At 43.6% G+C, this 18,959-nt stretch overlaps 1 protein-coding gene across 1 annotated transcript in view; it reads left to right on the forward strand.

Annotated features, from left to right (window-relative positions):
• kcnh2b (potassium voltage-gated channel, subfamily H (eag-related), member 2b) overlaps window positions 1-18,959 on the forward strand; it is a 297,434-nt gene that overhangs the window by 169,948 nt on the left and 108,527 nt on the right. Inside the window, exons 3-5 of the mRNA XM_014181110.3 lie at window positions 5,244-5,393; window positions 8,968-9,450; window positions 10,383-10,594. Coding sequence (XP_014036585.3) covers window positions 5,244-5,393; window positions 8,968-9,450; window positions 10,383-10,594 — 845 coding nt within the window. The remainder of the gene's footprint in view (window positions 1-5,243; window positions 5,394-8,967; window positions 9,451-10,382; window positions 10,595-18,959) is intronic.

The raw sequence follows: 18,959 nt of genomic DNA on the forward strand, positions 1-18,959 counted from the left end.
TTAGAAATACAACAGCGTCCTGCGAAAAAGCCAGACTAGATCCATCCCATAATGTACTTAGTGATTCTGTGATTCTGGCTCTGCATTGACACACCAAAAATTATTTGGGCAAATTCACATTAACAGTCTCTAATGTAGTGTATTGTCACTTAAATCTTGTATTCTCTCCACAAAGGTGTCTCACTTACTCTTTTATTCAGTTTAACTCTCGCCTCAGCTCATAGACGGCATCTATTTTTGTCACCAATTCCCTGTCGAGTCATTAATAACTTAACAGCCTTTCATTAGTGACTATGAACATTGTCTCACTGTCACATACTGTATAATGGCTTGATCATGACAACAAAGTGATACGCAAGGACAATCATTTGATTCAAAGTGATGGACACTTCTTCTTCATCATCTGCCAATCTTGCCGTCCCCGAGCTCAGCTCTGCCCATTTGACCCACCCAAAGGAAGGAAAGGAATGTCTAGCTTAATCTGTTATCCTCAATCCACTTGTTCCCTGCTGGAGATTACGCGACTAGGCCCTAATCCCACACATCACGGGGCGAAGAGAGATGGGCATTTCCTTTTTTGACAGGGGCACAGTGGTAGGTAAGGGTTACCTTGGTGGGAGCCCAAGCCATGTTTTCAGTTCTCTAATCCCCTCTCATCCCCTGTAAGCTTTTCCTAAAATGGACCTGGTATAATCCGCTCCGTACTCCGACCTATCGCCTCTGCAATTCTCATTGAAATACTCATAGAGTAGGATGGGTTCGACATAGTGGCGCCCTTTACTCTGCACGGGTGCCTTCTTTTGGCTAAACGTTTGGCTACGTTCTGAACGCCATTGTTCTCTTCTCTTTCTCTTCTTCTCTTTGAGGCGTGTCAATTCATGGAAGTGCTTAAGAATAGTGACGTATCAACTGAGTGGACCAGTACCGGTGGGAGTCTTGGATTTACTACTGATCCAGGGTAGCACAATATAGTTATGTTGCACACCAAATACAATCTGACACCCAGGCTAGAGTGTGTTGGGGACCAATTGCATGACTCTTATTGTGCCAAACGCACCCAAAGCTTGAAAAAAAAGTCCTGGCAGTGATAGAACTGTGCTAGATCATCGGGTTATAAATGTTGGATTGAGTTCTGTGGTTTTCAGCCAGCTGGCCACCTGGATAAATGAGTTTGTCCCCTGATTACATTCCCATTCATCTTTCAGGTATCAGCATTGAGAGCTGGGGCTGTGTGCCTTGGCATTGTACAGAACAAATAGGTCTCAATGTAACCTAAAACATATACTCTTACATATACGTAAATCACTCATGTTCCAGGCATGTAAGGAATCAGGACACACGTGTAGCCGCCCCACAGACGGCATCTTAGGGTGGATTAGTCGTTTTAAGTGGGATGAAAAAAAGAGAAAGCGTAGTGAATTGAAGTCAAATCCTCTTCCTGACTATTTTTTAATCCTCTGTGTGTGTGTGTGTGTGTGTGTGTGTGTGTGTGTGTGTGTGTGTGTGTGTGTGTGTGTGTGTGTGTGTGTGTGTGTGTGTGTGTGTGTGTGTGTGTGTGTGTGTGTGTGCGTGTGTGTGTTTTCCTGAGTGTAGCCTATTTGTGTGTATGTGTGAGACTTAATTGTATTTTTGGGGAGGGTACAGTGTGTGTGTGTGTGAGATTTAATTGTGTTTTTGGGGAGGGTACAGTGTGTGTGTGTGTGAGAGATTTTATTGTGTTTTTGGGGAGGGTACAGTGTGTGTGTGTGTGTGTGTGTGTGTGATATTTAATTGTGTTTTTGGGGAGGGTACAGTGTGTGTATGTGTGAGATTTAATTGTGTTTTTGGGGAGGGTACAGTGTGTGTGTGTGAGAGATTTAATTGTGTTTTTGGGGAGGGTACAGTGTGTGTGTGTGTGTGCATTAGTGGCCAGAGAAGGAGATAGGATCCACTAGGATTACTGTATAAACCCTCATGTCTTTCAGTAATAGATCAATTCATGAAATATTGTATTACATTACATCTTATATATTGGGGTGGGCCAGTAACCGAAAGGTTTCTGGATCGAATCCCCGAGCTGACAAGGTAAAAATCTGTCCTTCTGCCCATGAACAAGGCAGTTAACCCACTGTTCCTCGGTAGGCCGTCATTGTGTATCATAATGTGTTCTTAACTGACTTGCCTAGTTAAATAAAGGTTGAATGAAAAAAAAATAGATAAAATGGTGCTAAGACAGTGGAGGGTGTAGTGAGTAGTTACGTAGGCAGTTACAGTGTAATAACACACGGTCCAACATTACCATGTTGCTATGTTACAAAGTCTGTAACTCCAGATGTAATCTATATCAAATAACAATATTTTGTTATGTGTAACTACTGTGTAAAAAAAGTGCCACGTGTCCTCTGATCAGATTGTTAAAATAAAAGCACACATGCGATCTGCGCACGCACGCACACACACACACACACACACACACACACACACACACACACACACACACACACACACACACACACACACACACACACACACACACACACACACACACACACACACACACACAGGGCGTGAGCCAGATGATGGTTGTGTGGGGACCTATAATCCTCAATACAGTTTTCCCTCTTTTTATCCGTGTGGGTGATTACATAGAGGTCCAATCCCTTCCATGGGCCACCCTCCTGTGGTGTGATGGCTCGGAGATGAATGACGGGTGGGCAGGGCGCTAGACTGAACACTCACTCGGGTGTCCACAACACAGTACATTACTCTTTAGACTGCCGTGTCTGCTGTCCACCTTGCTAACCCTGTATGCCAACACCAACCCAGCTCCATTCACTGACTACCGACCAGGTAAGGGTAAGGGCATGGGGTGAGGTAGGGCAGGATAGGATAAGGTTTTTAAGAGGAAGGAATAGTGATGATTTGTCTTGGAAGACTGTTGAGAAATGAGAACCTTGGATTTATGTTTCACACATGCCGTACAGTTGAAGCTTTCTCGCATAGAATTAGGAATTAGAATGAGTCATTTTATTGGATCTCTATGGTTCCTTGTAGGTTTGAGAAGGAGCAATTGATATACATGACGTACTGGTGGGGTCACTGTACCGTGTCGTTTTGGTGGGGGTATCAGTTACAACCTTGTTGATGTTTTCATACTTTGAATTAATAAAACAATGTTGATTGGATGCCTGATTCTTACTGTATTCATGAATGAAGCTTGATTTTGGCTGAATGAGAAACAGACTGGCAAGCGATCCATGTTTCGGAGTGTTTGGGCTGTTTTAGCAGTGTAAATACCAGATGCTGTGTTGGTAGAAAAAGGCTTTGTGCTGTAACTTCTTTCTGAGCTGATAAAAGTACAGTATTGAAATGTCCACAGGGTCACTGCTGACATCCGTTAAAGCTCAATCAACATGTTGCATTTCATTTATTCAAACCTACTGAAACAGTCATTTCATCAAACGCTACTGAAACAGTCATTTATTCAACCCTACTGAAACAGTCATTTCATCAAACACTACTGAAACAGTCATTTATTCAACCATACTGAAACAGTCATTTATTCAACTCTACTGAAACAGTCATTTATTCAACTCTACCGAAACAGTCATTTCATCAAACACTACTGAAACAGTCATTTATTCAAACCTACTGAAAGTCATTTCATTAACCCTACTGAAACAGTCATTTCATCAAGCCTACTGAAACAGTCATTTATTCAACTCTACTGAAACAGTCATTTATTCAACTCTACTGAAACAGTCATTTCATCAAACCCTACTGAAACAGTCATTTATTCAAACCTACTGAAACAGTCATGTATTCAAACCTACTGAAACAGTCATTTATTCAAACCTACTGAAACAGTCATGTATTCAAACCTACTGAAACAGTCATTTATTCAAATCTACTGAAACAGTCATGTATTCAAACCTACTGAAACAGTCATATATTCAAACCTACTGAAACAGTCATTTATTCAAATCTACTGAAACAGTCATGTATTCAAACCTACTGAAACAGTCATGTATTCAAATCTACTGAAACAGTCATGTATTCAAACCTACTGAAACAGTCATGTATTCAAACCTACTGAAACAGTCATGTATTCAAACCTACTGAAACAGTCATTTATTCAAATCTACTGAAACAGTCATGTATTCAAACCTACTGAAACAGTCATGTATTCAAACCTACTGAAACAGTCATGTATTCAAACCTACTGAAACAGTTATGTATTCAAACCTACTGAAACAGTCATGTATTCAAACCTACTGAAACAGTCATGTATTCAAACCTACTGAAACAGTCATTTATTCAAACCTACTGAAACAGTCATGTATTCAAATCTACTGAAACAGTCATTTATTCAAATCTACTGAAACAGTCATGTATTCAAACCTACTGAAACAGTCATGTATTCAAACCTACTGAAACAGTCATTTATTCAAATCTACTGAAACAGTCATGTATTCAAACCTACTGAAACAGTCATGTATTCAAACCTACTGAAACAGTCATGTATTCAAACCTACTGAAACAGTCATGTATTCAAACCTACTGAAACAGTCATTTATTCAAATCTACTGAAACAGTCATGTATTCAAACCTACTGAAACAGTCATGTATTCAAACCTACTGAAACAGTCATGTATTCAAACCTACTGAAACAGTTATGTATTCAAACCTACTGAAACAGTCATGTATTCAAACCTACTGAAACAGTCATGTATTCAAACCTACTGAAACAGTCATTTATTCAAACCTACTGAAACAGTCATGTATTCAAATCTACTGAAACAGTCATTTATTCAAATCTACTGAAACAGTCATGTATTCAAACCTACTGAAACAGTCATGTATTCAAACCTACTGAAACAGGGCTCTGTAGGTGGACAGCTACATATGGCCATTAAGTCTGATTTCATGCTCAGTAAAATAGATTTTTCACGCTCTTGTGAAGTGAAATCACTGTGGTTGTCTTATGGCATAGGCATTATGTAGGAATGTGCTCAAGCAAATCATGCAATGAAGGGAATTTCTACGTGTGTGTTTATGCGTTACGCATTCTCTTTTTTCCATCCCACTTAAAAAGACTAATCCACTCTAAAATTCATCCTGCATTTTCAATCCCCTGTATAACCTAAGTCATTTCATATACAGGAGAACATTTGGCGGGGGGAGGGGTGTGTGTGTGCATCGTTATGTGTGTCAGTGTATGTGTGTTTATGTTTTGTGTCTCTCTCTCGTTCTGTCTCTGTCAGGTGTGTGTTTCCTGTGTCTGGTGGATGTGGTGCCGGTGAAGAACGAAGATGGCCTGGTGATCATGTTCATCCTCAACTTCCAGGTCATTTCAGACGACAAACAGCCCAACCAGGACCTCAACCACAAGCTGCCCCCCTGGCTCCCCACAGGTAACCCCAAGCTGCCCCCCTGGCTCCCCACAGGTAACCCCAAGCTGCCCTCCTGGCTCCCCACAGGTAACCCCAAGCTGCCCTCCTGGCTCCCCACAGGTAACCCCAAGCTGCCCTCCTGGCTCCCCACAGGTAACCCCAAGCTGCCCTCCTGGCTCCCCACAGGTAACCCCAAGCTGCCCCCCTGGCTCCCCACAGGTAACCCCAAGCTGCCCCCCTGGCTCCCCACAGGTAACCCCAAGCTGCCCCCCTGGCTCCCCACAGGTAACCCCAAGCTGCCCTCCTGGCTCCCCACAGGTAACCCCAAGCTGCCCTCTTGGCTCCCCACAGGTAACCCCAAGCTGCCCTCCTGGCTCCCCACAGGTAACCCCAAGCTGCCCTCCTGGCTCCCCACAGGTAACCCCAAGCTGCCCCCCTGGCTCCCCACAGGTAACCCCAAGCTGCCCCCCTGGCTCCCCACAGGTAACCCCAAGCTGCCCCCCTGGCTCCCCACAGGTAACCCCAAGCTGCCCCCCTGGCTCCCCACAGGTACAGGATGGCCTCTCCTAATCTGCTCTGATCTCTCCCAATGTCATATTGTAGCTGTTCTCTGAATTGATTTGAATGGAAAACATTAATTTAACCCTTGTCTTAAGGATCAAAAATGACTCTGTTTAACAGCATGATATTTTTTTCAACTTGAAATTTGATTACTTTTCCTAGAGTGACCCCAACATTAGAAAAAGTGAAACATCGACTTTGTTCATATTTCCATGAAAGCTGTACAGCACCAGGGCACAAAGATTGTTTTCGGGGCATTTTTGACCCGGCAGTTCTAAAATCATTTACACACCAGAAAAACCACAAAGACACACACACACACACACACACACACACACACACACACACACACACACACACACACACACACACACACACACACACACACACACACACACACACACACACAATGACAAATTGAGATTATGTGTGCTACTGATTGAACTCAGCCAGCAGCTCCTGAAGAGGAAGATCACCATGGTTGGCACTGTTAGAAAGAACAAGCCTGAGCTCCCCCCAGCACTCCTCACAACAAGGGGGAGAGAGGCCTCCTCATCAAAGTGTGCCTTCACCCCCACCACTACTGTAGTTTCTTACCTCGCAAAGAGGAACAAGAATGTGGTCCTCCTGAGCACACTGCACAAAAAGGCTGAGATCAGTGATCGTAAGGACAGGAAGCCAGCCATCATCCTGGACTACAACCACAACAAAGGAGGCGTGGAAAACATGGACAATGTGATTGGAACTTACATCTGCAGGTGGATTACTGCCCGCTGGCCCCTGGTCATCTTCCATAACATCATTAATGTGTCCTCATGCAATGCCTTCGTGACATGGAACAAGATCAACCCTACCTGCATGCCTGATTAGCCGAACAAGAGGAGGGTGTTCTTGGAGCAGCTGGGAAAGGCACTTGTAACCCCACACATTCAAAGAAGGGAGCGCCTCCCCCGCACAGCAGCCTCTGCAGCGCTTGTGAAAGCTGTCCAGGGGGCTGAATCTTGTCCTGATCCACCTGAGGCTGCTGCTGGGGCAGGCAAGAGGAGGAGATGCCAATTCTGCCCCCCAAAGAAGGACTGTAAAGCAAATACTATGTGCTGCATATGTGAGAAATACATCTGCAAAGTCCATGCACACACACATGCATACTGTCCTACATGTGCTAATTAGAGTTGATTGATTTATGTTCTTCACGTTTTTGTTTTGTATCTATTATCTTATCCTTATTTATTGTTGTTGTTTGCCCCCACCCACAAGATGTATAATGGTTCAAAACATGGGAGAAGACTAGTATTTTGTAGTTGAATTCCTCATTGTACAGTATATAAGAACATATCATTATGTTGCAAAAAAAGTTCAAGACTGTTATTGTTTCCCTTCAATAAAATTCATTCAAAACTACTTTCTGCATCTCTTGGAAAAAATATATTTACACCTATGCAGTACCTTGATAAATAATAATAATAATAATAATAATAAACCTCTACTTTAGTAAAGAAAACAATTATGACCAGAGCAGCGAACAGTTTTGACTGGGCTGAGCGGGAACTGTGCTTCCGCAGAGGTAGGGAGGCGAGCAGGCCAGAGGTGGATGAACGCAGTGCCCTTCTTTGGGTGTAGGGACTGATCAGAGCCTGAAGGTACGGAGGTGCCGTTCCCCTCACAACTCCGTAGGCAAGCACCATGGTCTTGTAGCAGATGCGAGCTTCAACTGGAAGCCAGTGGAGTGTGCGGAGGAGCGGGGTGACGTGAGAGAACTTGCGAAGGTTGAACACCAGACGGGCTGCGGCGTTCTGGATGAGTTGTAGGGGTTTAATGGCACAGGCAGGGAGCCCCGCCAACAGCGAGTTGCAGTAATCCTTACGGGAGATGACAAGTGCCTGGATTAGGACCTGCGTCGCGTCCTGTGTGAGGCAGGGTCGTACTCTGCAAATGTTGTGGAGCATGAACCTACAGGATCGGGTCACCGCCTTGATGTTAGCGGAGAACGACAGGGTGTTGTCCAGGGTCACGCCAAGGCTCTTAGCATTCTGGGAGGAGGACACAATGGAGTTGTCAACCGTGATGGCGAGATCATGGAACGTGTGGAGAGAGCCTCCGTGACACAGAGAAGAGCAGTCTCAGTTGAATGACCAGTCTTGAAACCTGACTGATTTGGATCAAGAAGGTCATTCTGAGAGAGATAGCAAGAGAGCTGGCCAAGGACGGCACATTCAAGAGTTTTGGAGAGAAAACAAAGAAGGGATACTGGTCTGTAGTTGTTGACATCGGAGGGATCGAGTGTAGGTTTTTTCAGAAGGGGTGCAACTCTCGCTCTCTTGAGGGGAGTGAGGGGATAAGGGGAGTATACGGAATGTTAAGACTACACAAGGGTTAAGTAAAATGCTGAAAAATATACGCTGAACAAAAATATACGCAACATGTAGAGTATTGAGCTGTGACGTGGTTACACGTGGTCTGGGGTTGTGACATACTGCCAAATTCTCTAAAACTATGTTGGAGTTGGCTTATGGTAGAGAAATGAACATTGAATTCACTGCTTCTTCACCTGCGGGATCATCTATGGGGAAGGGGGTTGGGTGCTGAGGAGTATTTCTGTCTGTGGGGAAAAACTCATTCTGATTGCCTGGGCCTGGATCCCCATTGGATGGGCCTGGCTCCCAAGTGGTTGGGCCTATGCCCTCTCAGGCCCACCCATGTCTGCGCTCCTGCCCAGTCATGTGAAATCCATAGATTCATTTATTTAGATTGACTGATTTCCTTGTATGAACTGTAACTGAAATTGTTCCATGTAGCGTTTATGTTTTTGTTCAGTATAAGTAATCACTCAATAATTTTTTTTCAAGATTGTTGGATAATCACTCAATTAAATTGAGTTCAGTTCAGTTTATTGCTCTCTAGTCTCTTCCTCCTTTCCTCTTTCCCACTCACTCTCTTTCTCTCCCTGTCGGCCTTTTTATCACAATTTTTTTACTCTCTCGTTTTATCCCCCCTCCCACTCTTTCTCCCTCCCTCCCTCTTTCTCGCTCTGTAGGCCGGCCGCGTGGCTTCAAGCTCCGCCTGCCCTCACTTCGCTCCCTCAGCAACAGCAAAGCCTCTCTGGACGACCCAGAGACAGGGCGCCTCCCGGCCCCTGGCTACCCCAGCCACGAGTCCCTGGCTCTGGGAGAGCTGCTCTCCCTGCCCACATTACCTCCGGGGCACAAGAGCTCCAGTAGCGCAGGCAGCAGCAGCAGGCCGGCCCTCCTGTGGCCCGAGGACCAGCGCGGCCTGCTGGGCTCAGAGCATCCGCCGCCCGCCGCCCTCTCCTCGCTGCCCCCCGGCCAGTCGCCATCCCACATCGTCCTCCAGACGCTCAACCCGGACGTCTCTCTGTCCAACTGCAGTCTGTCACACAGTCGCTCCCGCGAGAGCTTCCACAGCATGCGGCGGGCGTCGTCAGTGGATGACATCGAGGCCATGCGGCCGGCATCAGACCGGAAGTACAGCACAGCCCATCCCATCCACAGCAGCACAGGTAGGGGAGGAGGGGTGAGGGTAGGGGGGGCATACTCCAAATGGCATTGTACCTTGAGAAAGCAAATGCTCACCATCTCCTTTCCTGTATTTGAGCTGGATACCAAACACCCACAAACACACAGAGGTAAAGAGTGTGCGTGGTAGGAATTTGTACGTTGTCTTTTAGAAGCTATGAAAAACACAGAAGGCAGCTACATTCCCTGGTTGTGTTTAACCACAAACCTTTTAGCCTGTGCTGTGGCCAACTACTTCTAATGAACAAGAACAAGAAGTTGGCTAAAGCACAAATGGAACTGGACACCCCCCCCCCCCCCCCCCACCCCCCCACCTCAGGCCAACCACTTACCACAGTAAGTTTTAATGATCTTTAATGCTAAATTGTACATTGTAATTAATGAGCTTTAACGCTAAATTGTAATTATTTCGCCTCCATGGCCTATTTATTGCTTTACCTCCCTACTCTTCTACATTTGCGCACACTGTACATTGATTTTTCTATTGTGTTATTGACTGTACGTTTGTTTATGTGTAACTCTTGTGTTGTTGTTTGTGTCGCACTGCTTTGCTTTATCTTGGCCAGCTCGCAGTTGTAAATGAGAACTTGTTCTTAACTGGCCTATCTGGTTAAATAAAGGTGAAATAAAAATACAATTTAAAAAATGAGGTCAATGCATGATTCATGTGATATGTCAAAGTTACAAGCTTAGGATGTGGTTTTAATCACACCTGGGTTGAAATTCTATTTGAAATCATAAAAATAGTCATGTGCCATATGGGCGAGCTTTGATGTTTTGGGACGATTATATTGTTTCCATTGCGCCGGGCAAGCTCTAACAAATACAGCTTAAGTACTTGAAACGATTTCAAATCGTGTTGGAACCCAGGTGGTCCTAATGGTCTCGACAGTCCTCTAACAGTGTGTTCTTTCAGGGGCGGTGAACAACAAGTCCAACATCCTCAACTCCACGTCGGACTCGGACCTCATGCGCTACCGCACCATCAGTAAGATCCCTCAGATCACCCTGAACTTCGTGGACTTCAAGGCGGACCCCATGATCACGCTGCCCGCGGGGGACATGGACATCATAGCCCCCTGCAAGCTCATCGACCGCACACACCACGTCACCGATAAAGTCACCCAGGTACGAGGGCCGTCCATGTGTGTGTTCAGCCTGTGTAAGCCAAGTGTGTGTGTGGGGGTGATGCGTGAGGTAAGGTGTGCTTATGGACTGCTGTGGTTTCCTTCATTTCCTCTGTCTGGGTTTATGCTGTGTGTGTTTGCTGAAGACTGGCATGCATCACCCAGGTGGTAGCGGCTCATTGGTGGGGGATGGGGGGAGTTACCCCACAAAGCGCCGGTTTGTAGGCCTAGTGAAAACGCTTGGCAAATACAATACTAGTGGATTGGTGGTTGAGATATTGGGTTCCTGCCCTGAGTGGAAACCTGATGTGGAAGCTTGCGTTGGCTATATTGGTGTCTTCGGCGAGAGACTGGGTTAGCCTAATCCTAAACTTACCAGTGATCCTTGTCTGTGGTGAGCCAGGGTGTGGCTCGGGCCTGAACGCTAGCTAGCTTGACTGAATGAGAAGCGAATGGATGGCGCTCAGACTAAACAGTGACCGATGATTCTGTCGCCATGGCGTTCCCGTGTGCGTTGCGTTATAGGGACAGTAATTCATATGATGTGAAAGTGGGGGCATGTTTCACAGTTTGCTTTGTTGCACAGAGATTGAATTTACTCATTAAGGGGCGTTGTAGTATGAAGTAGAGCGTCATGAAGACTTCTCTGTGAGGGGAAATGGGAAAAGGGCAAGCATAGACAGAACGATGGAGAGCTGAGCAAGGGAAGAGAGTGGCTACGTGACCTTATCCAGAGAAACTGGATAGTTAGTGCATTCATCAAAGTGAGACAGCCACATGTCTCAGTCATGGTAGCTATCAGCAAGTCAGCAAGTCAGTGCTAGTAGGAACAGTTAAGTGAGACAGCCACATGTCTCAGTCATGGTAGCTATCAGCAAATCAGCAAGTCAGTGCTAGTAGGAACAGTTAAGTGAGACAGCCACATGTCTCAGTCATGGTAGCTATCAGCAAATCAGCAAGTCAGTGCTAGTAGGAACAGTTAAGTGAGACAGCCACATGTCTCAGTCATGGTAGCTATCAGCAAATCAGCAAGTCAGTGCTAGTAGGAACAGTTAAGTGCGAGTGTTAGTTAGTTGTTGCTTTGGGGCGATGAGGGGGGGCTGCTGTGGGATGGATCAAGATACTTCATGATACTTCTCTCTCGCGCTCTCTCTCTCTCCCTCTCTCCCCCTCTTTATTTCTCTCTCTCTCTCTCTCTCTCCCCCCTCTTTCTTTCTCTCGCTCTCCCGCTCCCGCTCTCTCTTTCTCCCCCTCTCTCTCTCTCTCTCTCTCACCCCCTCTTTCTCTCTCTGGTGTTCTCTCTCTCCCCCCTCTTTCTCTCTCTCTCCCTCTCTCTCTCTCCCTCTCTCTCTCCCCCCTCTTTCTCTCTCTCTCTCCCCCCTCTTTCTCTCTCTCTCTCCCCCCCTTTCTCTCTCTTGCTCCCCCGCTCCCCCGCTCTTTCTCTCTCTACCTCTGTCGCACTCATTTTTAGAAAGGCTACTGTAGTGTAAATCTTTATACCATTTCACCAAGCTGTCTAGTTAAATGATTAACCTCGTTCTTAGGGAGAAATGCTGCTGTACATCCTGTACGAGACACTACCCACTAAGGCAGGCTGGCTTTACGGTATACACAGCTTTTAAATAGATAAAGGGGAGGGGAACAAGGACAGGTGCTAGAGTACAGACTGGCTGTACAAGCGGTAGGTCTATGTCAGGGGCGTGACAGTGGTCCCCTGACCTCTGGGTGCCCTGTGGTGGTGTCACCACACGTCAGCGAGGTCGTGTGGCAGGTGGCAGGCAGGCTCACGGCGGGCAGGGGCGCCCGGTACACCAGCCAGACCAGGAACCATCCAGATGGAGGAAGCACCAGCTGTCTCCTAATGCAGTATGTGGTGATAACCGGTTGTTTATGGTGCTGCATGGGGAACTAAAGTTGCAGCACACACAACATGTATGGGTACAATATGCAGGCACATCAGTTATAGCCACACCTAAACAGCAGGTGTGGGCGTGTGGTTACACAAACACATAACACATGCACCCACGCACGCACGCGCACGCACACACGCATAACAGCAATTGCACAGAGCTGTTCACTGACACACTATATATTCAACAGCACAGACACACATAAAGATCTACAGTACACACACACTGGTTAGTATACAATGTCATTATCAAAGTCAAGACAGAACATTGGCTTTTCCGGACAGCTTGTAATGTTTTTCCAATAAGTGATTTAAAAATAAGAGTTAGTTATGAGGCCATATAGTTTATTAACCAAAGGCAGAATAACTAGTTTACCACCTATGACCTGCAGGTGGCAGCACCATCCAACACTCCTCTGGGCCCAGTTTTTCAAACGTTATCTGGATTTTGCCTCTCTGACAGGTTTAAATGCATAGAAATATAATGAATAGAATAGAGGAATCATTGCCTTTAATAGGACTCAGTTTGTTCAGTCCAATGACTCCCTGCTCACATACTCACTGATAAATCATGATCACTGTTCCTGTCTTTTGTCCTCCCTCCTCCACAGAGATCTCCATCCCTCCATCCCCGTTCGTTAACACACACACACACACACACACACACACACACACACACACACACACACACACACACACACACACACACACACACACACACACACACACACACACACACACACACACACACACACACACACACCCTCCTCCACCACCTAAAGAGATACAGATCACATGAAGCCATTAATTCAGAGAGAATCTGCAAATGTGCTCTAGGAATATTTGATGTGTGTGGTAGAAAGCAGGGCTGGAGTGTGCAGCTGACCTGTGTTTGAGACATAACCGGCTCTAATGAACAGGGGATGAAGGGACAGATGTAGGGATGGAGATCTCTGTGGAGGAGGGAGGACGAGAGACAGGAGCAGTGATCATGATCCCTCAGTGAGTGTGTGAGCAGGGAGGCACTGGACTGATCACTCTGTGTCCCAGACTCATGCACCAACACACACACACTCCCAGTGACACTCCTATAGCTGCACTGCACTCATGGCTCACTGCCCACACACACTCTGGACACACACACACACATATACAGTAATTTTATGCACCCAAAACACACATGCGTAGCACATTGTGAAATCACCCATCGTGATAGACATACAGGACACACACATATACACACTCACTCGCACACATGTACACATGTGCACGCCCACCCACTTGCTTGCACACATCTCTATCCACATGCTCTTCACCACCCAACACATAGAGAGACCCTCCCGTCCCAAGCAGCACTTCACCACCTAACCCACATGGAGGTTCCCAAGGAGGAATGGGGAGTCACACTTCTTCACCAAACGTCAACATGGTAGGAGCTTGAACCTCGCAGACTGTAGAACCACCTACAAACTACACAACTAGTCATATGCAGTCATGAGATTAAGCATTATTGTGAAAACGTTTCATGTTTAGTACCACTCACCTTGTTAGAGTTGGCAGTCGGGAAAAGCTTCACTGTTTCCATGTCCATTAACGTCTGATGTACAGAGATGTACGGAAGAGAGCATCTTGGATCTTGGATAGTCTTGTGGGTGTCTCTTTGACTTTCTAGCAGGAGACAGATTTCCAACAGCTCTTGTGTCTGTATTAAAGACACAGGAGCTGTTGACTCGGGGAGATAGCAGAGGGCTAGGGAGCTAATGTCTTCAATTAGAAGTATAGCACAGTGGATGCAGACTGGGGGACCATAATGTATTGTGGCTCTAACTTTAGGAACCAACTTAAAAGTTAGGCTCTCCAGAGGAGGCGAGTAGATATTAAATAGATACTTGCATTACATTTATTTTTATTAAAATAGATATACTGTGTATCTACAGTACCAGTCAAAGGTTTGGACACACCTACTCATTCAAGGGTTTTTCTTTATTTCTACAATTTTCTACATGGTAGAATAATAGTGAAGACTTCAAAACGATGAACTAATACATATGGAATCATGTAGTAACCAAAAAAGTGTTAAACAAATCAAAATATATTTTATATTTGAGATTCTTCAAAGTAGCCACCCTTTGCCTTGATGACAGCTTTGCAGACTCTTGGCATTCTCTCAACCACTTTCATGAGGTAGTCACCTGGAATGCATTTCAATTAACTGGTGTACCTTGTTAAAAGTTAATTTGTGGAATTTCATTCCTTCTTAACCTCTATGGGCTAGGTGGGACGCTAGCGTGCCACCCGTGGTGCACTCCATCAACAGCAGGTGCATTTCAAGAGCGGCAAATTTGAATCCAAATAAATGTCAAAATTCAAATTTTTCAAACATACAACTATTTTACACCCTTTGAAAGATAAACATCTCCTTAATCTAACCACGTTTTACGATTTCAAAAAGGTTTTACGGCGAAAGCATAAATTTAGAGTATGTTAGGACAGTACATTTACAAGAGTTGTGTGTAATGTTTTGTCAATTCAAAGACAGGGTCACCAAAACCATAAAACCAGCTAAAATGATGCACTAACCTTTTACAATCTCCATCAGATGACACTCCTAGGACATTATGTTAGACAATGCATGCATTTTTAGTTCTATCAAGTTCATATTTATATCCAAAAACAGCGTTTTACTATGGCATTGATGTTGAGGAAATCGTTTCCCTCCAATAACCGGCAGTCAAGTCAGCGTCACAAATTAAATAATTAAAATTAAGAAAACATTGGTAAAATATTATATTGTCATTTAAAGAATTATAGATTTACATCTCTTGAACGCAATCAACTTGCCAGATTTAAAAATAACCTTACTGGGAAATCACACTTTGCAATAATCTGAGCACTGCGCCCAGAAAAATACGCGTTGCGATACAGACTAGACGTCATGTTGGGGAGATCTAAAATCGAAAATACTATGTAAATAATCCATTACCTTTGATTCTCTTCATCAGATGTCACTTCCAGGTATCACAGGTCCATAACGAATGTAGTTTTGTTCAAAAAAGCTCATCATTTATGTCCAAAAATCTCCGTCTTGTTAGCACATGATCTAAGCCAGCCGGACTTCTCGTCATGAACGAGGGGAAAAAATATATTTACGTTCGTTCAAACATGTCAAACGTTGTATAGCATAAATCATTAGGGCCTTTTTTAACCAGAACATGAATAATATTCAAGGTGGACGAATGCATACTCTTTTATAACGTATTGGAACGAGGGTACCCAACATGAACTCGCGCGCCAGGTGTCTAATGGGACATCATCGTTCCATGGCTCTTGTTCGGTCAGATCTCCCTCCAGAAGACTCAAAACACTTTGTAAAGGCTGGTGACATCTAGTGGAAGCAATAGGAAGTGCCAAAATATTCCTCAGCCCCTGTGTTTTTCAATGGGATAGGTTTAAAGGCAATACAACACATCAGGTATCCACTTCCTGTCAGAAAATGTCTCAGGGTTTTGCCTGCCAAATGAGTTCTGTTATACTCACAGACACCATTCAAACAGTTTTAGAAAATGTAGGGTGTTTTCTATCCATATGTAATACGTATATGCATATTCTAGTTACTGGGTAGGAGTGGTAACCAGATTAAATCGGGTATGTTTTTTTATCCAGCCGTGTCAATACTGCCCCCTAGCCCTAACAGGTTAATGCCTTTGAGCCAATCAGTTGTGTTGTGACATTGTAGGGGTGGTATACAGAAGATAGCCCATATTATGGCAAGAACAGCTCAAATAAGCAAAGATAATCATTACTTTAAGACATGAAGGTCAGTCAATCGGAAAATGTCAAGAACTTTGAAGTTTCTTCAAGTGCAGTATCAAAAACCATCAAGCGCAATGATGAAACTGTCTCATGAGGACGGCCACAGGAAAGGAAGATGCAGAGTTACCTCTGCTGCAGAGGATACGTTCATTAGAATTACCAGACTCAGATTGCAGCCCAAATAAATGCTTCACGGAGTTCAAGTAACAGACACATCTCAACATCAACTGTTCAGAGGAGACTGTGTGAATCAGGCCTTCATGGTCGAATCGCTGCAAAGAAACCAAAGGAAACACACCAATAAGAAGAAGAGACTTGCTTGGGCCAAGAAACACGAGCAATAGACATTAGACCGGTGAAAATCTGTCCTCTGGTCTGATGAGACCAAATGTGAGATTTTTGGTTCACATAAAATAAAAAAGTATATATATGTATATGTATATAATTTATTTATGTACTTTTATTAAATAAAATAAAAATGAATTCCATCAAATTAACTGTATTATAAAGTGAAATGTGAACTAATGAATAGTAGAAAGTATGGCTGAATAGACTTTTTTAGATTTCCATACATCATAGTATACTGCATCCTGGCTTGTAGCTTCCTGAATATGCATATGACAACACTTCATATGTTGCTGCTGGGTTGTTAATGTTCAAATATTAGTTGTGTGGAGAGATAATGTATTAATGATGCCTTCTTGGATATGTTTCAAATTTCACGTTTCAACGTTTATTCGTCACGTGCACAGGGCACAACAGGTGTAAAACAGTACAGTAAAATTCTTACCTTGAGAGCTCTTTCCCAACAATGCAGTGATAATGATAATATCATAATAATAATAATATAGATGATAAGAAAACCTTTAAAAGATGATATAGTATACGTATACGTATTCTCTCAATCTACAATGTCATTATCAAAGTCAAGGCCAAACATTGGATTTTCCAACCAGTCGTAATCTTTTTCCAAGAAGTGATTTAAAAAAAAATACTTTGTTTTGAGGCCATAGAGTTTATTATGGCACATAACAGACGGCAGAATAACTACTTTACTACCTGTGTTGCAGGTGGCAACAAATGAGCAACATTGCAGATTTTAATGTAAACATCAACTTTAATAGATTCATATTGGGATGCACTATATATATATATATATATATATATATATATATATATATATATATATATATATATATATATATATATATATATATATATATATATACATATAATATATATAATATAGTCATTTGGTCACACAGCAAATACTTTTGGTGTCTGCAAATCTCATAGAGAGAAAAATGTAGTTTGACATGTAATGATCCTTTACTTGTTTTTATTGGGTTTATTTCTTTGCTTTTCATTAGGCAGCGTTCAGCATTGTTCAACTCTTTCTGCTTTCTGCTTCTCTACTTTTTAACTGAATCAAAATCTATGCCATGGTTGTGTCGCCACATTTCCTGTTATATTTGATGTGAGCAGAGCAGATGGCTCCAAAATGTATTGTAGCGTTAGTGTCTGGGATGTAGAAATTGCTCGGCTCAAATGGATGTCTTGCATTTATTTGCATACTTTGGATGAGTATGCATGAGCTCTTTAAATAGTGTATGACGTAAAGGATTCGAAAGTGGATATATTTAGCACCTAACATGTTTTCGCCTAGGACATGCCAGCAGCTGACTTTTAATATTATGCCAAGGTTGTATTTATGAAATGCACAAATTGGGATACACTCACCCATTAATTATGAGCTATGTAATAGATTTTCAAAATGGACGCCTTGTGCGTTTTTCATTCAGTTGAAAACCGCTGCTTTTCCAAGGTCTCCACTTCACTCACACACACACACACGCACACACACACACACACACACACACACACACACACACACACACACACACACACACACCACACACACACACACACACACACACACACACACACACACACAAACAGCTTCTATCTCAAGGCCATCAGACTGTTAAATAGCCATCACTAACACAGAGAGGCTGCTGCCTACATACAGACGTGAAATCATTGGAACACTAGTCACTTTAATAATGCCATTTTAATGATGTTTACATATCTTTCATTACTCATCTCATATGTATATACTGTATTCTATACTATCTACTGTATCTCAGTCTATGCCGCTCTGACATTGCTCGTCCGTATATTTATATATTCTTAATTCCATTCCTTTACTTAGATTTGTGTGTATTGGGTATATGTTGTGAAATTGTTAGATATTACTTGTTAGATTTTGCTGCAATGTCGGAACTAGAAGCACAAGCATTTCACTACACCCGCAGTAACATCTGCTAAACACGTGTATGTGACCAATAATATTTGATTTGATTTGATACACACACACACACACACACACACACACACACACACACACACACACACACACACACACACACACACACACACACACACACACACCACTCACACACACACACGAAAGGCATACAATCATTCTTTCGATAAAAATGAACTCTCTCTCAAGCATCTGATCTATATAGCTGCAATCTATATCTCCCTCCAAGCCCGCTATTAATTCGAAGACGAAGGAAAAATAATAATGTTATCTATTGATTTTCTCATTTGAAACGCTCCATATACTTTTCGGTTTGCT

Source organism: Salmo salar, chromosome 29, assembly GCF_965601325.2.
Source record: "Salmo salar chromosome 29, fSalSal1, whole genome shotgun sequence".
NCBI lineage: Eukaryota > Metazoa > Chordata > Actinopteri > Salmoniformes > Salmonidae > Salmo > Salmo salar.